General features: G+C 41.3%; 2 protein-coding genes across 6 annotated transcripts in view; both read right to left on the bottom strand.

Annotated features, from left to right (window-relative positions):
• Positions 1–1,501: 1,501 nt before the first annotated feature.
• On the bottom strand, positions 1,502–15,171 carry slc46a2 (solute carrier family 46 member 2). The gene is made up of 7 exons (XM_085279207.1): positions 14,621–15,171; positions 12,827–12,997; positions 12,026–12,244; positions 11,414–11,585; positions 6,044–6,127; positions 3,977–4,133; positions 1,502–3,895 (listed from the first exon to the last, which is right to left on the bottom strand). Exons 1-7 carry the CDS (start codon positions 15,092–15,094, stop codon positions 3,847–3,849), a joined length of 1,326 nt encoding a protein of 441 aa, XP_085135333.1. The 5' UTR covers positions 15,095–15,171; the 3' UTR covers positions 1,502–3,846.
• Positions 15,172–17,650: 2,479 nt separating this feature from the next.
• palm2akap2 (PALM2 and AKAP2 fusion) overlaps positions 17,651–25,539 on the bottom strand; it is a 96,061-nt gene continuing 88,172 nt past the window's right edge. For 3 of the 5 annotated variants that reach the window (XM_085279198.1, XM_085279196.1, XM_085279200.1), the window contains 4 exons: positions 23,986–25,447; positions 23,028–23,206; positions 22,193–22,231; positions 17,651–20,408 (listed from right to left, as the gene is read on the bottom strand). In XM_085279198.1, coding sequence (XP_085135324.1) covers positions 20,277–20,408; positions 22,193–22,231; positions 23,028–23,206; positions 23,986–25,447 — 1,812 coding nt within the window. In that variant the 3' untranslated portion in view covers positions 17,651–20,276. The remainder of the gene's footprint in view (positions 20,409–22,192; positions 22,232–23,027; positions 23,207–23,985; positions 25,448–25,539) is intronic. The other 2 variants (XM_085279197.1, XM_085279199.1) reach the window with 2 other exon arrangements.

Genomic DNA, 25,539 nt, shown 5'->3' with positions numbered 1-25,539 from the left:
ATTGTAGGAAAAATATATGTCAATGCTTTTGCATTCTTTCAGAAATGTAGCTGGGTAATTATGTCATTGGCATCGGTGAGCCACTGTCAATATGTGACATATTGAAATCACGTTTGAATTTGCGCTTGTTTTTTTGCTTTCACTTTGCAATCGTGTGAACTGTGTATAGAGAGCGACAGCACTGATCTGTGAGTGATGATAATTTGTGCACCAATTCCTCTGACATTGTCTTATTAATCGTTAGCTTACTATGCAAACATGACAAGTGAAATCTCCCGCAGCTTAAACATGTGAGAGGTTGATCGTGCAGAGAATCGCTGAGCTTATGTGAGTGCGTGTGTAAAAGCAGCAGGATTTATATTTGACTACGATGACTGAGAACCTTCACAGACAGATATATATTTTAGTTCTGCTGAGCCAAATAAGACAGGTCAGGGTGAAGAAGTGACAGCCAAAGAAAAGCTTACCACAAAACGGAGAAGTTATGACAAATCAGACTATAAGGCAAAAAGAAAGTGCAGCTTTATGGTTTCATGGACAAAAGAATTTCTGTGGCTGCAATATGACGAGCTAAATAACCAGGGCTGCACATAAGTGGTCCGCAGGTGCGCATTCACTGTCAAAATAAAAAACACGCACAAGGGTTAGGGTTAAATTTAAAAACTGTACTTTTGAGTTAAAATATATATTTATAATTTTAATAAATGACAAATTAAAAAGGCATGAACATTTTTTTTGTATCGAAAAAATATCGAACCGTGACACCAAAGTATCGAACCGAACCGAACCGTGAATTTTGTGTATCGTTGCACCCCTAGTATGTATGTATGTATGTATGTATGTATGTATATATATATATATATATATATATATATATATATATATATATGTATATGTATGTATGTATGTATGTATGTATATATATATATATATATATATATATATATATATATATATATACATACATACATACATATATATATATATATATATATATATATATATATATATATATATATATATATATATATATATATATATATATACATATATATATATATATATACATACATATACATATATATATATATATATACATACATATATATATATATATATATATATATATATATATATATATATATATATGTATGTATGTATGTATGTATGTATGTATGTGTATATATATATGTATGTATATATATGTGTATATATGTATATATATATATATATATATATATATGTATGTATATATATGTGTATATATGTATATATATATATATATATATATGTATGTATGTATATATATGTGTATATATGTATATATATATATATATATATGTATGTATGTATATATATGTGTATATATGTATATATATATATATATGTATATAGTCATCAAAAAACTAAATATACTGCAGTTATGCTCTGGATGAAGAGGTTTAGAAAGGATTGAATATTTAAATATTCTTTCATACAGACAATTTAAAAACATCACAACAAGCCTTAATAATGTTTATTTAACAAAAAGATTTTTAGTGTCATTGCAGCTCGAACACCAACATAAGTTGCTCTTTATGTTTAACAATTTCATTTAAACTACAGCAGAAGCCCCCTTTTATGCACCGTCAACAAATAAAAGTGCAATAATGTGCAAATGCAAAATAACTATTACAAAAAAACCTTCATTTGGTTTCCTTCAATCAGTACTATAAGCACTACTTCAGCTATACAAACATGTCTACTAATAACTAAAATATGGCTTTAAATTTCTACATAAATTCATACACAGAACTGTACCAGTACCTTCAGACTTAGACAGATGAACATAAAGCACAATCAAATGAATTAGTGGGTCAATATGTAAGGATAATAAAAATATATAAAAGCAAACAAAAAGTTATGTCAAAAAAGATCCCTTAGACTGCCAGTAGTCGGTGTGCGAGAACGTCAAATGACACCAAACCTAAAACTTTTCCTAAAATATGTGTTGTGAGCAGCTGACCGATGGTGATGATACACGGAGTCATGAGCGGGGGAGAATCCAGCAGTTTTTTCCCATCCACAGAACACTTGTCCACGCACTTGTGATCGTTTGCTAACGTTGCGCTGAATGTTTCAGGCACAACACATTTTTCCTTTTGTTTCCTTACGAACTGCGTCAGTAGGATTAATCTGTCAAATACGCAGCATTAGCTTCCTGTGAAACTTATTTCTTTGTGTTTCTGGCAGCAAAGAAATTAAGAGGTGACTGTTTTGTTAATAATTGGTTTGCCACTGGGCGCAGACAGGTGGTAAAATATTTGATATTTAAAAAATCAATAATATCCTCTGAGCAGCAAAAATTGGTTCAATCTAAAGAAAACTGGGCAATGTTTTGCTATGGTTTACAGATTGAACGTCGTGTTTCAGTCTTATAATGTGCAACAGTGCGCATCAGACTTATGGAGTATGTTTTTCTTTCAACTTTTTTGGGCTTGTTGCCCAATCTGTAGTGGCGTCTATGCAAGCCCTGCTGATTTAAAAAGCAGTGCATGCAATTAGTCCGTTGCCACTGATGTAATGCTTAGCTATTATATCAGGGAGCTTAATACAACACTGTTTAAAAAAAAAAAGAGAGAGAAAAAGTTTGGTATGTTTGGTATTGGGGCTGAAAGCTCGGTTCCGCCACTGAAAAAAAAAACCCTGATTGGCAGAGCTCATTCGATGTTTCGTTATCTCAAAATTTTGACGTAATAACTGTATTTTTTATTTTGTAGACCAAAATTTTGGAGATAGTAACTCTAATTTTCCATTTGTGGATGCCAGAAACTGTTTTTGACAGAGACGAGCTTCCGTAAAACGCAGCGTAGGCTTGCAGCAGGTTTAAGTCACACCTCAGAAACAGTGGCCTCTAGAGGAGTTAAGGTGATGTGAACAGGACACAGATGTAAACAGTACAAAAAGATGGGCGTGCCTTCTGCGTCTGATGAAATCTGTATTGTCGTTTCGTGGCCAGCAGGGGGCTGGCCATTAAACTCATGTCTGAGAAAAAATATAGATGGCATTGCAGGGTTAGGGCTTGTACAGATGATGTAAGAAAATGTCGCTAGTTTCAGATTTCATAAATGATCCTCTTTATTAGACTCAGTCAGAAGCTGTTAGCCAATGACTGTGCGGTTTCTCGAGCCTCGAGGCTTCACCTTGAGACATCACAGTGGCCATGTCCACCGTTTACACCGTCTGTGACTCAAACTGGATTCACTTCATGTAGCTTTGACCTAAACCCAAACTGCAGCTAAGCTGGCATCAGAGCAGCACTCTCATTAAGTTTGTGCACATTACTGTGCAAGTACAGTAACAACTGCAAAGTCTTTAAATATGGAAACAGTAACAGCCAAAAAAAACCCCCTGATTTTATAACCACACTTCCACTTCTAGCTTCTAGTTTACGGATCTACAAAAACAGTAGGCAGTTAAGTAAAAACAGGTGAATTCATAACAGAGATCAACTTGTGTCAAACTTTCTGTTCCTGTAACAGCCTGAGAGGACTCCAGGATACAAAACTCCTAACGAAGTTGTTTAAAACATGACCCATGGCTGAAAACTGCGTGTGAGTAACAGTTTGCTGACAGAAGCAGCCAACGCAGTCCGTGACAAATCCTAAACTATGTGGAAATCACCGTGGCAGCTTCTGTCTTTGTGAGGCAGTTGTCTATTTGAGATGTAGATGTAAAAATACTGTTTGCCCTCTTTTATAACTGAGGAACACCACAGGAAGTAGTTTCAAGTCTCAGTTCCCTTCTGCCTTGCACCAATGCTCACTCGCTGCTGCTGCTGGTGATGATGTTACTGGTTCGGCCGCTCTAAATCTTCTCATACTGCCACCTCTGAGGTGATCTGCAGCCGATGATACTGGAGGGAGTAGACAGAGGAGATGAGACAATGAGACTCTGAAAGGCGGGCACGTTAGTCTGAAGTGATGGGCACACATACCTGATGGGTGTCATTCCCAGTACTGTGAAAATACTGGCTAGTGTGAACACAAAGCCTGGGAACCAGTCCAGGGTTCCCTGATAGATCTTGGTGAAAGCGGGAATGTACGCCAGGCTGGCAAACTTCAGAGCGAGTTGCAGGAAGGTGAGGGTCATGCCTGAGGAGAAGGGGATGGAAGACAAAGGGAATGAAGAGAGAAGAGCTTGCTGTTTGTTTAATCTATACAAGATATTGCTGGTGTGTGTGTGTGTGTGTGTGTGTGTGTGTGTGTGTGTGTGTGTGTGTGTGTGTGTGTGTGTTTGCATTTCTGACGTTTCAAGCAGATGACGGGAGAAAAAGCCCTGGCAGTAAATTGATCTGATCCTGTAATCACCTGGAAACTGTGTGTTCATGTGTGACAGAGAGGGAGGAAGCCTTCTCTGGCTAGTTGCAGAGCAGGCTCTTATAATATGCAGGTCATTGTTTATCGTGAAGCAGCCTTAAAGGGATCACATGGAGGACTTGCTTATGCACAGATCCTCTCACATGCATCCAAAACTCCCTCAAACTCAGTGCACGCACACTGAAACACAAGACTTAAAATGGTGGCAGCTTTATTAAGGCTTAAATATCACAAGACTCCAAGGCAACCACATTTCAAAATAAAATTAAAATGTCTTCAGTTTTACAGGGAAGATTATGTTTAACCTAAAAACTCCAACTGCTTTCGGCACACGGGTCTTCATCAGGGAGTAAAACAGAGTCAATGAATCGTTTCTAGTGGCATTCCAACAATCGGGCCCTTTCACCTGAGGTCTTCCTTTATTAAGATGTTTAAAAAATATAATAAAACCTCACAGTATAATACTATTGAAGGAGAGCACTTCGCAATCAAGCTGCACTTGTGGTTCCAAGATTTACTAAAAGTAAAATGGGAGGCAGAGCCCTCAGCTATCAGGCCCCTCTCCTGTGGAAACAGCTCCCAGTTTGGCTTCAGGGGAGTATAGTTTTAAAATTAGGCTTTAAACCTTCTTTTGTTTATGTTTTGAAAAAGCTTATAGTTAGAGCTGGATCCGCTTTAGTGATGCTGCTATAAGCTCAGACTGCTGCGAGGCTTCACAAAACAATCCTTCTATTCTCCACTAATTGAGGAATAACGCTCCCATCCCTCAACCGGTCATGGCAGATGGCTGCCCCTCCCCGAGTCTCTTCCTGTTAAAAGGCAGTTCTTCCTTACCACTCTCACCAAGTGCTTCCTTGTGGAGGATCATGTGACTATGTGCTAAATTTTAAAAAAGAAAGAAAAGAAACCGTGTCTGACAGCTATACGGGAAATTCTGCGATTACATAATGACTGAATAATAAATGAAGTCCTCAGCGTTGTGCCACCTGCGTGCACATCTGAATCCTATAAAGCAGTAAAAAAAACCAAACAGCTGGAACAAGAAACAGCTCCTGCTAACGTCTGGCTTATAAAATCTTCTTGCTTATGCTGAAAAGTGTAAAAATGTGACAGCTAATACTAAACAAGCTTAAATCATACATGGTCTTTTCATTAATTAGTAAGTTGTTTGGGCCTCGCTCTTTCATGGGGCAGTGTAATCCATGTGACATGAACTTTAATGCGTCAGAGTTGACAAACCTGTTTAAGAGTCATGAAACTGGTGGCACAGCAGCGTATAACGACAATGCTTTGCTGACACAGTATTTTCTCACCAGCATTAAAAATAAACAGGACTGGTGAGTCTTTTTCCCCCTCTAACGTATCAATGAACTTCAGACAGCAAACACAACTCGCAGGAAAAGTCATGTTGTCGTTGCTTTAATGCAACCACAGATCACTCCAGCCTACTCTCAACCCGCTCTGCTCCTCGAACTCTGAAGCCATCGTTGATTTTTATGCTGCAGTCAGTAAATATGTGTCGAGTTTATTATGAATGACCAGACTGGGTTTTCATCCATTGTGTTCAGGCACCAATATTATACATTCATTCACGTGCTCAAATGACAGCCTCCAATATTCTCACTTTTTTAAGATGAAATACAAAGTGTGTGTTAAGTGCTCAAAAATCTTTCCTGCGTACTCACCACATGAAGAAGCTGGGACCTGCTGTGAGAGCAGAGATCTGATTGTGGTCATCGGGATGAGAGCAAACAGGGTGAGTGCACGAGCTGCAGAAAAAGTTCATGATTAACATTTTGTTCCATAATGAATTCTTCAAATCCGCCAAACCCGACCACAGCTATGCAGCTACTGCTGCCCATTCTGGGTAAGAATGGTCGCACCTGGTGTTTAAACAAGTATAATTTTTAATCCGGCAGTGCTTGCTTTAAAACAATGTCCCAATTCAGAGGCTAAATCCTTTGAGGGAAACAGGTCAGGCCTTCACAGGTAGCATTGACCCACCAAATATCTCCCTGCTGAATAACTGCCAGCTGGTGGTCTGGTCAACTGAGATATAGTTATTGAGATATGAACATACAAAGCATATGTCAGAGGTAAGATTTAGAAAAATCAGCACATGTATCAGAATAAAAACACAAAGCGGTCAACTCCCTGTTTCGTAAACATCCCAAGTTTCAATGACCATGTCCATCAATGCCTCATCAGGGAGTTTGTAGTACAGGTTTTTACCTGACTAAGAAATACTGAGACTAAGGATTTTTAGTCTATTTTTAGTCTTTGCACACACACACACACACACACACACATATAAAAACTAACACCCAGCACGCCCCTGCGGGCGGTTTATCCTTCAAGCTCGGGTCCTCTACCAGAGGCCTGGGAGCTTGAGGGTCCTGCGCAGTATCTTAGCTGTTCCCAGGACTGCGCTCTTCTGGACAGAGATCTCCGATGTTGTTCCCGGGATCTGCTGGAGCCACTCGCCTAGCTTGGGAGTCACCGCACCTAGTGCTCCGATTACCACGGGGACCACCACTAACTCTATATATATATATATATATATATATATATATATATGAATGAGAGATGGCACGATACCACTTTTTTATGTCCAATACTGATATCATAAATTTGGATATCGGCCGATACCGATATGAATCCGATATAGTGTGTTTTAAGAAATAAAACTGTTTTTTTAATATCTTGCTGCATTTTGTATAAGTTCAAACTCAAGTTAAAAAAAAAGAAAACACTAAAGCTATTCTGTTATACCTGTATGCAAAAAATACACTGCACCCAAAATATTTCATAGTTCAGCAACACTGATCAATCTAATAAACTTAAACCTACACCATCCTCCCTATTCTGGTATTTTAAAGAGTACTTAGCAGAAATATTAAGCAACCTAACTAATAGGGTTCCAACTCCCAGCAAAAAAAAAAAAAAAAATAGGGAACCACCCTCCACCTTATGATGCTTAATCGACATAATTAACTTTAATTTGATGCAGTTTGAAAAAATGCACAGAAATCAATTATTTTTCAAGAGTAATTAAATAGATTCAACATCTTTCTTCAACAGAATTGCAGACTGCACAGATGGTACCTTCCCAACGGAAAAAGTAGTATAGCTTACTAGGGTATATTAGACTTAACAGTTACTATATACAGTAATGGACTTCTATACATTTTACATCAGATTAAAACTTTGAGTGTAAGATTCAAATAATTATTTATTAAAAGCTAGACATTTTAAATGAGAATAAGTAAGAAAAGTATGTCTTTGTGCCCCCTTTTCCCTGTTCATGCCCTATCGGCCCCCCTGGCTAAACTTTGCTAGATCCGCCCCTGCACAGTTACCAGCGTCAGCTACATAGAAAAAGATCCTGGAGTAGAAAGTAATATTAAATAAATTCTAACAACAGCTTAACAAGCTTAAACATGCTGCTGTTGTTCAGCCGCTGGTTTCCTCTTTCTGGCGCGAAGTGGGCAATAAACAAACAAGAGAGACGAACTCACGACAGAAAAGCTGATCAGCTGATCATTGATCAGTTTCACGACTGAAGTAGCAGCAAGAGAGGGAGGGAGAGAAGAGGCAGTCGCTCCATATATCGTTTGTTAAGCTTAATGCTGGAATGCTTTACAAACATTCAGAGATGAACTTACACACTTGCTTCATTTCTCTCTGGGATAACTTCCTCGGAGATGAAATGCCGGATTGGTAGCGAGGCTCCAAATACTGAACCAGACCGCAGACAGGTCTCCCACGCCACAGCCGCTCTATCACGTGATGCATACTACTCCGACTGCTAAGGTTATGGGCCGAGTTACGCCATGTTGCAAGTTTTGTGAGGTGTTCTTTTGATATTTAATGGATCGGATTATATATATATATATATATATATATATATATATATATATATATATATTAGGGGTGCAACGATACACAAAATTCACGGTTCGGTTCGGTTCGATACTTTGGTGTCACGGTTCGATATTTTTTCGATACAAAAAAAATGTTCATGCCTTTTTAATTTGTCATTTATTAAAATTATAAATATATATTTTAACTCAAAAGTACAGTTTTTAAATTTAACCCTAACCCTTGTGCGCGTTTTTTATTTTGACAGCGAATGCGCACCTGCGGACCACTTATGTGCAGCCCTGGTTATTTAGCTCGTCATATTGCAGCCACAGAAATTCTTTTGTCCATGAAACCATAAAGCTGCACTTTCTTTTTGCCTTATAGTCTGATTTGTTATAACTTCTCCGTTTTGTGGTAAGCTTTTCTTTGGCTGTCACTTCTTCACCCCGACCTGTCTTATTTGGCTTAGCAGAACTAAAATATATATCCTGCTGCTTTTACACACGGACTCACACAATGCTCAGCGATGCTCTGCGCGATCAACCTCTCACATGTTTAAGCTGCGGGAGATTTCACTTGTCATGTTTGCATAGTAAGCTAACGATTAATAAGACGATGTCAGAGGAATTGGTGCACAAATTATCATCACTCACAGATCAGTGCTGTCGCTCTCTATACACAGTTCGCACGATTGCAAAGTGAAAGCAAAAAAACAAGCGCAAATTCAAACGTGATTTCAATATGTCACATATTGACAGTGGCTCACCGATGCCAATGACATAATTACCCAGCTACATTTCTGAAAGAATGCAAAAGCATTGACATATATTTTTCCTTCCTACAATAGCCCGACGGGCAGGGAAGAGATAGATTTTGGTAGCCCGACTGAAAAAAATCGCTAGCCCCAGGACGTCGGGCTAGCGATATTGCGAGCCCTGTATCTGATTGAGGAATCACTCATCTTTGGAAAAGAGAGTTTATTACAGAGAAATGGCTCTTTCCAAAATAAAAGCTATACTATCCGCTTCTTCTGGGCTATATTCTCAGCAGCATAAGGAGAATCATGTGCTAACAGCTGTCTAAATGACTCGGCTAAAGTTAGTAGCATGCTTGTTGTTTTTGTCTTTGCACTAGGATGATGTCGGCGTAAATGTGCAGTCATATTCGTTGTGTTCCCACTAGTGCTTTCAGGTTAATCTCGTTGAAATGACCTTAACGCCACAACACGGCAAATCTCCGTTAACGAGCTACCGCCGATCGCCCCGTGCATGGGGCTAGACGGCCGACACGTTAACGAGCTAACTGCGCTAACACACTAGTTCACACCAATGTAATTAAGCATTGCATGGCACATCCAACATACTGTTTTACTTTAGTCCATGACTCGCTTACCTTCAGGGTCATACGTCACATGAAAACCAAAATAATTCCAAACGCCAGATCTGAATGAGGGTGGGGGAGGTCCATCTTGCAAGGAGAGCTTAACTTCTGTCTTGCTAGCTTGCCCTGCGCTCTTCCTTCTGACTAAGCTGTCTGTGTTGAGCACTCAGTGGATCTGCGCTCGACAGTGCAGCCTAGGCGGAGTAGTCGAACGCAGATTCACTGAGCGCTCAACACAGACAGCATCGTCAGAAGGAAAGTTGATAAAATAAATTACAAATGTTGTATTGTTCGATACATATGCGTACCGAACCGAAAGCACTGTATCGAACGGTTCAATATCGATACGAATATCGTTGCACCCCTAAAATATATATATATATATATATATATATATATATATATATATATATATTGTCCAAGTTCAGAAGTGAAGTATGATAAATAGCAAATAAAAAACATCCTAGTGGTGCCAATCCCGCCCAAACAATAATTAAGACAAAGTATCTCATTTGTTTATAACCAGAAAATAGACCAGACCACAACTGCTGAGAAATGTCCCTTTTTACATTTCCACATGTTTATCCGTGAGCTTCAGCTGAGTAGCTGTTTGCTGGGTGTACATATTGAGTATTGAATGTCTTAGCCTTCAGTAAGAATGCAGATCTCTTATAGTGGTCACTACAGTGGACAGCTATTTAAAGGCTGTTTTCTTGTATTTGTGTCAGTGTTGATAGCATATTTGCACATAAACCACCACATTGGACACTGATGTGTGACTCCATAACCTGCCACCCACTGGCCAGCTAGTGGACTAAGTGGACTAAGTGGATGTAAAAAACTCTTTGCAAAGTACATGTTTAAAAAAATGAAGTTCAAAAATTTCATCTTTAGGCATGAAAATTTTTTTTCATGCCTAAAGATGAATAAAAATACTTAAGAAAAAAATCCTGATTGAGGTCATAATTCATGCATGAAAGGGTTAAATAAACCTTATCAAACTTAATTGGTTGAAACTAACTCCTGGCTGATTTGGTAATTAAATGTAATGTTCTTGTTGACTGCCTGTGTGCATATAACATGCTTCCTGCAGCACAGCACTCTTAGACTAAGGGGGAAAAAGTGTTTATGGCTTATAATCACTCCTAGTTCCTTATTTTGGTTCCTACTTTTTTATGATTCATGGTGGTGTTTTAGGTCTGACGTAAACTCAAATAAACAGCTTGAATTTTAGCACACAAACTTATTTTGCTTGCTGAGTCAAACTTTCTAATCCATCAAAGCATAAACACACATTTTTTTCCCATTTGCTGTTTGCTGTGCGAACCACTTGGCAAAGTAAAAATAAAAGCAACGATTGGAATCTGAACACGCAGCTCTTCTGGGAACTAAACCTGATCTGTTTTTTAGACAATACCAAGTGTCACATGAAGAACAGGTTAGGAGCAGTCACACAACTGGGCCTTTGTTGCTTTCAGTGTCTAATTTTTTTTATTTTCTCACTTAAAAACACATTATTTTAGGGCAGCTTTTCATCTTTATTTGACATGACTGAGAAGAATACTGGAAAGTGGGGGAAAACACACAGCAAAGGGTCCTAGGTTAGGCATGCATTGAGCCTGATCAACCAGGGGCGCTAAACTGGGGGCCTATTTACTCTGTTTAAAGGTCATAGGAGAAAATGAAGGATGTGGCCTGTGCGTGTGGCATGAGCTCTAAACCCGCCTCAAATCTTCTGGATGAAGTGTCTCTATTAGCTGCTAATCCACCACAAATTTACTATAAAATCTGTGTAACATGTTTGTTCTTACCGAGGTAGAAAGTGAGGGTCGTCGTTACAAAGGACATGAAGTAAATCCCGACAGCGAAGGACACCATGCCGATCAGAATGAGCGAGGTGTCGCTGCAGCAGCGTCGAAACCCGATGACACCTATGTAACTGGTGAGGAAGATCACACAGCCTGCTGCATTTCCGTACCCCACCTGAAGAAAGAGGAAAAGAAATGAGGAAAAAAAGAAGGGAGAGATGTTCAGCGATAGAGAGGCAATAATAAACAGACTATGCAACTAGAACAGATGGCATTAATGCTTAAGTGCCTTAAATCTGCATTATTTTTAATGACCATCAGGGGGCGACTCCTCTGGTTGCAGAAACACTCCTGGCTGTATAGACATTTGTGGGAAAACACGCCTCAGTTCCCTCAGTCTGTTCAGAAGACTACAGTCATACAGTCAGAAAGGAGGATGAACAAGGGTGTGCTCATTAGCTAACAACATACCAATCACCAACCAACCGATGGCTAAGCTTAGACACTAATATTTAGAATTGTCCCGTCTGCTTAAAATAGAGTTAAAACTAGCAGTGTTACTTTTATCCCATCTTTTTTGCATCAAATCACAAAAATGGGGTAAAAAAAACTTACTAGAGTGGCGTTCCAGCTGAGTGGTGCTCTCAGCACAAAGGCGCCCAGTACTTCAATGGCTCCGCCCACTGCAAAGTCGTACAGGATGGCAGCCACAAACAACAGAGCCACATTCACTCTGTTTATCTCAACAGGAGCCTCGACAACTGAAGAGTTAGTGGAGGCGCGTAACAGTAGGTGGCGGTTCTCCTCCGGCTCTCCATCGCTTACACCTTTCACCTTTAATAAAGACGGACATGCGTGGTATATGAGCTCGGCGAGGTGGTAGAGCGAGCACGTGTGGCTAAAACTGAAGGCAGAACATGAATAAAGATGGTTCTAGTTATAAAACACATAATTACAGATTAATGTAATTATTCACATTATTATTACAGCAGCATGTTTAATGATCGACAATTTAGCTTGCTGTTCTTTATTTTATGTCATAGATGTACTTTTAGGTCATTAGGTCATGGTGAGGTCACCAAAAAGAAAGAAGTTTTTTTTTTTCTACTTTTGGCTCTGTATGATGTCAGTAGGATCAGATCCTCTGAATGTGGTTATCTCTACCTGGTGTTCAGAGCCCTTTTGTTTTGAAGGGGCAGCTAATCAGAAAAAACTTACCTTTAAGGGGGGAGGAGCTAGAAGCAAAGTGGATGAAGGGCCATTATAAAATATACTGTGAATCATGCAAAGCTGATTCACAGTATATTTTTTGATTCCAAGAATAAAAATAAAAATAAACAATTAGAAATACACAAAAAACACATGGCTACACTGGACCCCCGCCCCCTCTGAACCCTCTCACGTGCACACACTGACCTGCAGCAGGAAAATGGAGTGTAAGAGGCAGAGCAGATGCAGCAGTGTGCTGATGATAAGCAGGATGGTCCCATGTCCCAAACTGGAGCTGTACAGGTGGAACAGATGGCCAGAAGCGAGGCTGCCCACCACGCCTGCTAACCCATACATGAACTCCACCCTCATCAACACCTGCAAGGGGGCACAGGGTTATTTCTTTTAATATAAATCAGTTAAGTCTGTGAAGGTTCTCAGTCAGGAGAGACCAAACAGCCACTTCACAAGCGCATGGCACAACACAGAAGAGCCACCTCCACAGGACAAGACTCAGCAGTCCATCTGCATCTTAAGGACAAAGGACACTCTTTCGAGGATGCCAATGTTCACATTTTGGACAGAGAGGACAGATGGTTTGAAAGAGGAGTGAAAGAAGCCATCTATGTCCACTGTGAGCGACCATCTTTGAACAGAGGCGGGGGTTTACGACACCAACTCTCTGCCATCTATAATCCAGTTTTGAGATCCCTTCCCAGACGCCTTAACGCCCACTCACATCCTGGGCCATCTGACCTCAGGAATTCGCATGATAAGGTGGGGCCAGGTTTCACAATGAACACACCCGAAACTCTGGCTGATTGGAACCCACGCCCAGTTTCACACCTTGGCTCAGGCGATTAGAGGATCATCAGGGGGTCCTTTTGTCCCTCTGTGGGGGGATACTCCCACTAGGTTTATATCTGGGACTCTCCACCATTTGACCTTAGAACTGAAGAAGCTTCTCGGATGAGAGGTGAAACGTCTTCAAGCAACTTAAAGAAGTCCAGACGCTTTTCTCTGCAAGCTCCTTTTAATAAATCAGTTAAAGGAAACTGTTTTGCTTTTGTTTGGGGTTTTTTTTTTCAGTTCAATTCAGCTGAATCATGGAGTAAAAGCCATCTGTCACAACGGGTTTGGGGGTGAAGGGAGGCAAACAGGACAAAGAAACACTGTGGAAGAGGGCAAGAGTAGTAATAATAACTTAATAATAACTAATGACTACATGCAGATTGGTGTATTAACACAGGGAGTGAAGATGAAACGGTGCATCATGGGAAGCTCCCAGCTTTCTAGGCCTATTGCAGCACAACTAAGGAAGGATTCAGGGTCACTTGATCTAGAACTATCATCATGCTTTATCAAAAAGGAAAGTCTTAAGTTTAATCTTAAAAGTAGAGAGGGAATCCAGACTGGGAGCTGGCTCCACAGCAGAGGGGGCTAACCCCTGGGTGATTTGGTAATTAAATGTAATTTTCTTTTTGACCGCCTGTGTGCATATAACATGCTTCCTGAAGCACAGTACTCTCAGACTAAGAGGGGGAAAGTGTTTATGGCTTTATGTTAAAAGTTTAAGCTTACTTTTTTTTTTAAGTTCACTGAATATATATTTGAGTTGTATTGTGTTTCTTTTAGGTACAACATCTGTATTGCATAGATTTTAGTTAAAAGAGGTGACGCAGACTCGTATATCGACCAATTGTGCTCACATGAGCAATAAAACCTAAAGGCCATTTTTAAATAAGGGAAATCCCTGAAAACAATAATAGCGAAAGACTGAAAAATCTGGAAAAAAAAAAAGAGAGAGAGAGAGAGAAAGAAAGAAACGGTCTTCTTTAATGGCCCAACTTATTCGTTTATATCCTTGTAATTCTTAGTTTTTGCACATTATCATCAGTTTTACAGTCAAACACAAAGTTTTGTGATTGAAAGTAAGTTATTTTGAGGCTCCTCTTGGCGCTCCTTCCACGGCTTTGCAGCTGCAGCACGCCTGTAACTCACCTTGGAGCGGTCGGCCGCCGTGGAGCCGAGTGAAGCTAGAGTCATTACACCGGGCCAATATGCGGTGAACCCGCCGGAGAGCCCGAGGACAGTCCCCGCCGCGAACATCACCTGCAGCGGCAGTTTTAGAACGACTACCAGGAGCAGGATGACCCTAGACAACAGGTAGCCGGTGAGGGGGGACACGATGGGGGCTTTCCTCCGGCCGCGGTCGCTCAGTCTTGCCAGGAACAGCGCAGGAAAGATGGGAGTCAGCTGGATAATGAGGTTGTTGATCATGTAGAAGTCGGTCATGGCTTTCTGCTGGGCATCCTCACTGGAGTGGCCCGGGTCGGTAGCGTTGGCACAGCGGTCCCAGACCACCATCTGCAGCGCGGTATCAAAGAGAGTGCTGCCCAGCTGCTCGAGCACGATGATCGGCTCGATCTGCCGAAGCATCGCGAAGGCTGCTTGACACAAGTTCGGTACCACCATGATCTGGATTGTTGTAGCTTTGTAAAAAAAATAAAGATGACCGTCTTCTAGGACTGCTTCCGTCAGTAGTAAGTGAAGGGTGTGTGCGCGTGTGCTTCAAACTAAGCAGCCTCACCGAGGAAACACGCCCACTTCCTCATCCCCTGCTGCTGATCTGCTGGCTTCAGTGCACTCTGTCAGATTTTAGGAAACCACCTTCTTTCATCAGGCTCTGGGCCACTATTTACATTTTCATCATTACCATTTCTCTGTTCTCCCTATTATATCTCCACACAAATCATCTCTCGTTGCATTTATCTAGGTTTGAGATATAAAACTGAAACACAACTGAGCTGCAGTCCAAAACATGGCATTAGATATGAACCCATTGAAGGCAGTTAATCCATCTCAGCTGGTATACTTTCATTTTCATTTTTAAATAAATTATCAGTGTGTGACTTTAAAATGTGAAAAATGCTGATAAAAGACCCAGCACGCACCACCCATGTAATTACACAGGTATTGCAAAGCCAAATCAAATGTGCAGTTCCTGTAAATTTCTATGAAGAGCTGTAGGCGAAGTAGATATCGCATGCATACAACAGCACATATACAGGCATTACCGCCAGCTCATTTCAAGGTAAACCAGAAAGCAGGTAATCCTCTAACAGGAGAAGCCTGAAACAGGAAACATTTAATTTCCCTCCAATAAACAGCAGTGACTGCAGTCTTTGTGGATAGGCTTCTGCTAGAGTGGTCTCTGTTGTATGTTGATAGAAATAATTTGAACTGAAAAAAAGCACATTCACAATGGGTTCCCACAAGCTCAACAATGCACTAACCACAAGGTACTTTCAAAAGCTGCTGCTTACAGCTCACAAATAGAACTCAAGGAAGTGTCTGTGAAGGTTCTCAGTCATCCAGGTCATCGTAGTCAAAGGAGCTTGCAAAGAAAAGCGTCTGGACTTCTTTAAGTTGCTTGAAGACGTTTCACCTCTCATCCGAGAAGCTTCTTCAGTTCTAAGGTCAAATGGTAGAGAGTCCCAGATATAAACCTAGTGGGAGTAACCCCCCCCAGAGGGACAAAAGGACCCCCTGATGATCCTCTAATCGCCTGAGCCAAGGTGTGAAACTGGGTGTGGGTCCCAATCAGCCAGAGTTTCGGGTGTGTTCATTGTGAAACCTGGCCCCACCTTATCATGCGAATTCCTGAGGTCAGATGGCCCAGGATGTGAGTGGGCGTTAAGGCGTCTGGGAAGGGATCTCAAAACTGGATTATAGATGGCAGAGAGTTGGTGTCGTAAACCCCCGCCTCTGTTCAAAGATGGTCGCTCACAGTGGACATAGATGGCTTCTTTCACTCCTCTTTCAAACCATCTGTCCTCTCTGTCCAAAATGTGAACATTGGCATCCTCGAAAGAGTGTCCTTTATCCTTAAGATGCAGATGGACTGCTGAGTCTTGTCCTGTGGAGGTGGCTCTCAGGCGATTAGAGGATCATCAGGGGGTCCTTTTGTCCCTCTGGGGGGGGATACTCCCACTAGGTTTATATCTGGGACTCTCCACCATTTGACCTTAGAACTGAAGAAGCTTCTCGGATGAGAGGTGAAACGTCTTCAAGCAACTTAAAGAAGTCCAGACGCTTTTCTTTGCAAGCTCCTTTGACAACTCAAGGAAGTGTTTGCTTGTTCAGTTCTGGTCCGATAATGAGACATACCTCCTTCAAAATGTTTGTAATGTAAAGTGTACTCTATGTATACTCCCTGGCCAAGTCAGTGGGTAGCTGTTCAACTGCTCCTTCATCATTCAATCATATGGAGACATAAGTTTTTAGGCAGGTAGACACAGTCAAAAAGACATAAATTCAAACTGTGCATCACAGTTAGGAAGATATGATCTAAGTGACTTTAAACACAGCATGGTTGTTGATGTCAGATAGACTGGTCTTAATATTTCACAAACTGCTCGTCTGTTTACAGAGAAGGCTCCAAAAAGAGAGAAAACATCCAGTAAGTGGCAGTTCTCTGGATGAAAATGCCCTGTTGATGTCAGAGAATGCGCAGAATGCTTTGAGCTGATAGGATGGCAACAGTAATTCAGTTAACCACAGAAGCAGATGGGCTACAGGAGCAGATCACACCAGGTGCCACTCCTGTCAGCTTAGAACAGGAAACGGAGACTGAAATTCTATTGTACACCAAAACGGGACAATATCCATCCATTCGTCCATTTTCAACTGCTTATCCAGATCACGGGTGCAGCAGTCTCTAACGTGAAGCCTAAATGTCCCTCTAACCAACTGCCTCATCCAGCTCTTCAGTAGGGGACACCGAGGCGTTTCCTGGGTATTCCTCTGGGCCTTATCCTGGTGGGACATCAGTCAGAACGCCTGGACAATAGAAGATTAGAAAAACTCAATCTCTGCTGCCACATTCAGAGGATAGGGTCACAGCAAAGTGTGAATGAAGTGTCCCTTTGGTTAGTGTATGTATATGGACAATGAAATGATCCCCCCACCTCCGCTTCCAGTATTAACACTGAAAACACATGCAAATGAACCACTCAGGAAACCCACATGTACAGGTTTTGTTTTTAATGAGAAAATATTCATAATATGTATAGTGGGTGTGTAACTGTGAGCCTTACATGTGCTATAAAATAACAAAGCAGAGTATGAGCATACAAGTGGTTAACATAGGAACAGGGGTTATACTGTGTTTATATTGTAGTAATAAGATTGCTTTATCACACACACAGACAGTGAGTTCCACACTGGAGAAGCTCTGTAGGCCGAAAACAAGCTACCAGCATTTAAAATGATAAATAAAATCATCTCTGCACCATAAATTCAAACATCAAAATCATAATAATAATAATAATTATAATAATAATAATAGATCACACCATTCAATAATTCCTCTGTGTGTACGTTTCATAAGCGACTCTAATGAGAACTTTGATTGGTTCCCACAAGGATGAAAACCTTTTCCGTCCTGTTGTCTTTTAGCCTTTAAGTCAAAAATAATCTCATACCAGCGTTAAAGACACTTCACCTCTGCTGCACCACAGAAGACCCTGAAAGGAGAACTTGGATGATTCTCTGGAACATATGTGTGGGTTTTAATATTATTTGTTCTGGGTTTGGTGGAAGTGGACACCGCAGAGGAATGAGTCCTTGATTTTCACTTTTGGTTTATGGCGTTTGTGCCACGCTTTCTTGACAAAGCATATCACAAGACAGTCGAGTGGAATAAGTTGCAAAGGGTGGCTTGACTTGATAGGTTAGTAGATGTCCAGCAATTACATCTGTGGTTTAGCTCAGCGTACATTCAGTGTGTTTGGAAGCAAAGAGAGAAGTTGCTGCCTTGCTGAAGGGCACTTGGACAGGTCAAAACTGTGACTTTTGGTTTACAAAAACGATGTTGTTTCTCCTCACATCTGGACGCAGAAACGAATCTCAAGGCTACGACAGAGGAATACAATCAAAAGTTGTCCAGAAATACCGTTTCCACAGCCAGTTTGACACATTTCTACTTTTCATTTTAAATTAAAGACAGTCTGTTATACTCCAGGGAGAAGTGTGGTTGTGTTAAAGTGTATTTACTGTTTTACTCTTGAAGCTGAATCCTGTTTTTCCTCGTCACTTTGTATGATTTCAACACTTCAAAACACAAAATCAATGTCATTCTGCAAAATTCAGTCACAATACAGTTAGTAAAAAAACAAAAAAACCCTTACAAGCCCAACTTACAGCACAGCTCAGCGTCTCGAAAGACCTTTATTGCCTTCTTTTTGCCACTGCACTTTTTTTTCAGCTGTGCTTGTTTCAGGTTAGGAAAGGAGTGTGAATCCATTCGCACACTTGTACGCCTTAAAAAGGACGTGGAGAGCTCAGGCTGGTGGGTTTTCTCTAAATAACATTCTGTTTTGGTATAACGACTTCTTATAAAAACCTTTTTTGATTATTTTTTTCATCAAACTTTATCCTCGGCTAGCAAGTAGATACAGACGTTCATAGGTCAAATACACAGTCCTACCTCAGTATAATACATGAAACAACTGCTTACATCATCAGAAAGCACAGGTCAACAAAGCGACGTAGCCAACAAAAGTAAAATAAGTGATTTTTTTATATAAAACCCCTGACCCAGCCCTTTAATTAACACACAAATTCACTCAAATGGTGTAAGCACTACCAGCAGGTAGCCCCCCCCCCCCCCCCCCTCTTTCTGTTTGCACTGGAAAAGAAGCGATTACAGGCAAATTTTCTATCTAAGGTGGTTGCTTATTTTCCCTAAGGTCTACCGACAGTGTAGTAATGCAGGATAGGAGAGGATACAATACATACCGTTCACCGACAAGCACTGGCGGTCTAAGGCAAGTTTAGTTTTGCTAGTTTTGCTAATTTCTTGACTAGCATTTAACACAAAAAGGATGCTGACTGCTCAAAATTCAGTAAAGATGCTTGACAAGAAGGCAAAAGCTCCTGGCAAGCGTGTCAAACTTGTGTCATATCTGCACCGTGCCATTATGGGCTCTGAAAGTGACGCTTTGGGGCACCTTTCGGTTCGGTTCTTGGAAAACACAGCAGCTTTCCAGTAGTAAATCCAGGTAAAAGTATTTCTGAAATTACAAAAACTAAGAGGGTGATCTGGCCTCTCCTTGTCTACTTCCTCTCAGAACTTTCTTTTTTTGAATAGCTGCATCTGCCTATCTTTTATATCGTCCTCTTGATTAAAAGCGTTCCACACTTTCAGAAGATGACTGTGGTTATTATATAGCACGCGCAGATGAAACCACCATCAGAGAGTCTCAGGCAACCAGTCAAAATAAAAGCTTTAGATCTTATTTGAATAATAGCATAAAGGTGAAAAATCCTAAGAATATTTCAGTCATTTAGCATCTACCAGCTATTAAAAACACTAAACGTTGCTCTAAAACCACCATCAAACACCTTTGAAGTGTCTCTTTTATTGCTGACCACCTTCACATATTTCCCACATCCTCAGCCCCTTAACATGCTAATATACCTTCAGTTTTCAGGTCCAAAAAGCCCCACTGGTTCACACTGCTGGGGTCATGTGATCTTCAGATACTCTTAATAAAATAAATAGTTTTCCTTCCTGCTTTCTCACTTTTCCTTCAGTCTTTCTCTTCCTTCATTCTCTCCAATTGGCTTGTTAGTTGTCTCTGAAGGGAGTTTTTTACTCCTCCTCCTCCTCCTCTTCTTCCTCCTCTTCCTCTTCTTCCTTGCCTTCCTCATTGGCATAGATGCCGGCTTCCCACTTCAGCGCCATGTCGCTTTTCCTCCTGGTCACACGAGTGGCCTCCAGAACCTGATGATTACAAAGCAACCAATCAGATGCAAGTGCGACCGGGAGCAATGTAATTGTTACAAACATAAAAAACAACAACAACAAAAACCCCAAAACACGCACGCCACAGTGACTTTAACATGACATGCAGTGTATGTCAAACACTGAGGGCGCGCACATCTAATCACTTTAATTAAATGACAAAAATAAAGAGCACCTGCAGTGTTTGACAGCAACAACAAAAGTAACTTTACTCCATTTCAGGGAAAATTCATGCTTGAACACCACATTAAACGTGTCCAGTCATTATTCCTCTCCCACACCCATGCTGATACTCACAATCACCTTCAAGCAGACAGACAAGGACAAGGGGAAAAGATTTCTTTGTCAACTGGAATCCAGGGTAGATCAGGACAGGGTGTAGGTGAAGTGGATTGTGGGTAGTGGCAGAGGGCTGACAGCAGTCATGATGATAGAAAAGTATGGACATGAGCTTCTCAAAGCTTAGGCCAATTACGTAGTGTCAGATTGAAGCACACCCAAGTACCGTATCTTTTAACGACTACACACTTTTGAATATCATTTACAAACATATTTATCATATATAGCTATATGGCACCATTAAAATGGCTCCTTCTGTTTTAAATATTGAAAGAAACTTTTTAAATCAACACTCTATACAGCATGTACATAAATTGGAATGTGTGGATTAAAGGTTCACACCAAATCCACGGACAAGCACATGCAGCACCAACACCACAGAGCAGAACAAGGAAATGAGAGTACAACCAGACCTGGGAGCAGACATAAAAACACATGTGGGTTTTGTTCAGAAAGTGCCCTGTCTATGGTTTCCAATCTACCATCTACATTTTCAGCACTGGTTTCATTTCTAAAAGACTGACTGAAGGACAATTAGAAGATGAAAACAACAAAGTGGAAGTGGAACTCTTCTCATTCTGACTCTGTAACTGGACTCGGGAAGTCAAAATCACTGTGAATAGGCAGTTTCTTCAGGTGATACTGATACATGCTACACTTCTGTGCAAAGGTTTTAGGTAATAAACACATTTAGATTCTTATTATTAATAACTGAATGTAATGAGGGACCCAAAGTCCAATTAATAAATTATGATCCCAACGATCCAATGAGACACACACAAGTAATGCAAATTTAAACTCACTCTGATTATTTTAATAGAGCTCTTTTTTTATAAAAAGGTTTTTATTACAGGAGCTTCATGTTTATTGCTCAGCTGGGAGTTTGATGATGTTCAAAACATAACAGCAGGTTATGGTATTAAAGGAAACCACATTCATAACTGTAACTTCTTTTCTTTCATAGAGGATAATCCAGTATATTCTCAGCTAACGGGGTGGAAGCACTGAAGCACTTTTCCTGAGTCTTTAGAGAATCCAGCCAACTCTTAGTATGGCTCCCATGGGCCACTTAGTCCAAATACTCTTCCTAAACAAAACTGACTATTCAAGCTCACCCTAGTATCAACACTGACTCAGAAATAGCTTATTTTGAATCCAGAGAGGCCATGATGCTGTAAAGGGAAAGGGTCCTCACACTAAATATTAACCAGATTTCTTTTTATTGTACCCTGAAGAAAGCTTTATGGAAGTGGATCTAAATCCATCCTTAGTTCACGTTTAGTACCTGAAACTTTTGCACAGCACTGCATAAAGCTGATTTTTGCCATCTACTTGGACTCTGTTGTATATGAATCTAATGTGTATGGTCTGACCCAGGTCTGTCAGTAAAGGCAGTTACAGGAGGGAAGAGATTCCTCAGGTACCTCAGTGGTTACCTCGTTAGCCAGCAACAAACGGGCATACTGATCAAGAAGCAGGAGAGAAGCAACAGTACACGAAGTCAACACATGTGATGCCATCATGGATAAACAAAAGCACAATTAGCAACAACATCAGCATCTAACAACTGCGCAGCAGAGATGTTTGTGTGGAATAAATTCAGTGAAGTAACTTGAAGTATGTGATCTTACAGCAGCTGGAATGAAATGTTCCCTCCCAGTGGATCTGCTGTGTGTGAATATGAATTTGAGCGTGCGGTGCTCATGAACTGAAAAGTGAAACTTCTGTCTGTCATTTCTGATTACGCAACATTTCCAAAAATTTCTTTGTGTTTGCGTGCCAAACCTTTCACCTTTTCGTGAGACCCCATTTTGAATACATAAGCGTTCTGGTGTCGAATTACATTTATTACAAAACATTAAAAAAAAGACAAAAACATGGGGTCAGGACAGAAAGCCCCTCTTACTTTCACTCTGACTGTTTGACTCTCTTCTCTTCCAGGCTGGGAATTACCCTTTGGTGATGTACAGTATGTGCTCATACCAGGTCACGGGCGTTGACATTTAGGGGAGGTGATTTAACCAAAGCCCGGCTGAACAAATACGTATTATGTGACAAACTGGGTCATCTCTTGGCACTTTCACAGAGATCAGGGGATTTATAATAACTGATGCTCACAACTACTACATTAGTTTGTGGTGCTTTGTATTACGCGTTTTCTGCAACAGAAAGCTTTTGATTTTGCAGTGAAAAGCACCTCAGTCTCTTTCTCTTATTCTGTGTCTAGTCATTTATCTTTCCCTGGGTTGAAATACTTACACTGTTGTCCTCAATTTTCTCTCTCCTCTTCACTTTGTGTGTTTCGTAGTCTTCCATAAGAGTCTGCATGAAGTTTTTGGGTCGTGATCCTCCAGAGTCCTCGCTGCCAGCATCAGACAGGGCTCCTTCAGAGGTCGAGGGGGAGACAGGTGGCGCAGGTCGAACTTTCTCAATCTTTCCTGCAAACCCCAAAAATAAAAAAAATCCATACTATGGGTTATTTAAACATTTTTTTAGTTCTTTTCTTTTTAAAAATTGTTACATTTACATCGTTTGGAGCCAAAGCTATTGTTCTTAGATATACATAAGACACAGAAAACCTGTGCTCTGCCTGCTATGACTGAGGAAAGAGCATGCAAGCAGTCATTTTGTGGGTGGTTGGACTGACTGATTCTTATACAGCACTTTTTTACTTGAGCACTCAAAATCTAGCTTTATACAACATGCCTCATTCACACCCATTCACACAAGCACTTTTTCTATACTTAAGTGCTTTCTATCTAACATTCACACACATAGATACTCGGATGGACGCATTAAAGAGCATTTTAATCTTCAGTATCTTGCCTAAGAATACTTTGACACACAGACTGGAGCAGTCGGGGATCTGACCAACTTCCAATTAGTAGATGACCTTTTCTACCTCATGAGCTACTTTTAGACCATTTCTAACATAGGGCTTTTCCTCCTTTACCACTCTAGAATAATACAGCATGAACTTTTCCTTGTGCTGCTGGCTGCATGGCTCTCTTCTGTTAAAAAAAGAAGCTAAAAAAACCTCTTTCTTTTAGTCACAGGAATTCATAAACAGCAAATTTACATGCTAATATTTACCCATTAGCTTTCCAACTGAGTAATGTTGAAGTTGATGGGTTGATTCTGGCATTTAAAATAAACTAATAAGCTTGTTAACTGTATGACTGTATGACCCTTGTGAGGACCTGCAGTACTAACTGACCTGGCGCTGTCCGTGCTGTCAATGTGAGTCTAGTTGGCAAACTGTTGCTCTTCATCTTATCTGTGGGGGAAATAGTGGCGTGCCGCATCCCCGTCCTCACAGGTCCATGACTACTGCTGGAAGTGCTGCTGGGCCGGACAACAACGGTAGGCTGCACCTCCCTCTGCTTCTTCAGTTCTTCCTCTCTCTGCTGAGCTGCTCGGATCTCCTCTTCAATCATGGACAGAGTTCGCTGCTTCTTGGAGCGCAGGCGGAACGGGCCGCTAGCCGCCTCCACCTCTGGCCCTCGCGCTGCTGTCGCCGTGCTACGCAGTTCAGCCGCCTCTGAGTATTTACTGAAGTAGCTGAACTCTGGTTTCTCTGGGCTTGGAGGAGACGGGGGACGGTATACAGGGGTTGGCCTAGAGACAGGAGCTGTTGTGGCAGGAGCAGGCACAGGCGCAGGAGCTGGGGCTGGAGCTGATGAAGCAAGCGCTCTGGTGTAGGAGGACTGGATTTTAATCCTGGGACCTCCGTCTCTGGGCCTCTGTGGTGGTGAGACAGGCTGAGACGGTGGAGGAGAAGGCGTCTGGAGCTGTGATTGTGCTGGTCTTGGGGACTGCTGTTGCTTCTGAGCCTCTTGTGATTCTGATGGCTTCTCTTGGGAAACAACTCTCACCACTGGCTGCCTGTCTGGCTGTGGGGATGAGTTGGATGGCGCAGGACTGGAGGACACAAGTGACTGGAAACTGGGGGCTCCACCAGAAGACACAGGGGAGGAAGAAACTGGCACTGGGCTGCTTGTGGATACAGAGCATGGAGATGCAGGGGTACTCAGCTGTGAAGAATTCAAGTCAGCTTGCTGCCAGTCTTCTACGTTTTCAGCTGCTAGGGCATTTTGGATGGCATTTTGAACAAGAACCCCAGCGTGGTACTCCAGCTCATCTTCTGTTGGACTGCCACTCATCTGCCCGTTGACTGGAGTAGTTGGCTGAGGGGTAGGTGGTGACACAGGGGTAAGTGGCAATGGGGTAGGGGGTAGCGAAGCCCCGCTGTCAGAAACGTTATCCAAGCTAAATATAGTAGTGTCCTGAGAGCGGACTGATAACTCGTCCAGTCCTGAGTCAGACTCCTCTGGGTGAAAAGCTGGATGAAAATGACCTTTTGCTTCCTCTTCCTCAGGTAGGATTGTCATCACAGCTAGCGCACATGTGAATTCATCTTTAGTTCTTTCATCAGACCAGGTCACGTGCGTCTCCCCAGTTTCTGCAACAATGTCACTGCTCCCGTGGCTGCCCCTGGCTGTGGATTTCGAGAAGGGTTTGGCAGAGTATATTTGAGGAGCTACATCCTTCTTGGTAGCCTCCCCTTGCAAAAACTGCTTCCTAGCAGAGGAGAAGTTGATCTGCTCCTCCACGATGTCCTCCTTCCTGGTTAGCTCCGAATCAAGGGTTACCACTGTGGGAGGGCCTGACACCTGAGGCTGCAAAACAGATGAGAGTACAGAATACAAAAGAGTCAATTAGAAAACTGCACAGCAATGAGGCTTAAGACATCTTTATTTAATCTATTACA

Source organism: Mchenga conophoros, linkage group LG7, assembly GCF_057382185.1.
Source record: "Mchenga conophoros isolate Kocher_MC1m ecotype Shallow Benthic linkage group LG7, M_conophoros_male_GT1.1, whole genome shotgun sequence".
NCBI classification, from domain to species: Eukaryota; Metazoa; Chordata; class Actinopteri; order Cichliformes; family Cichlidae; genus Mchenga; species Mchenga conophoros.
This window is presented reverse-complemented; position numbering and strand designations above follow the sequence as displayed.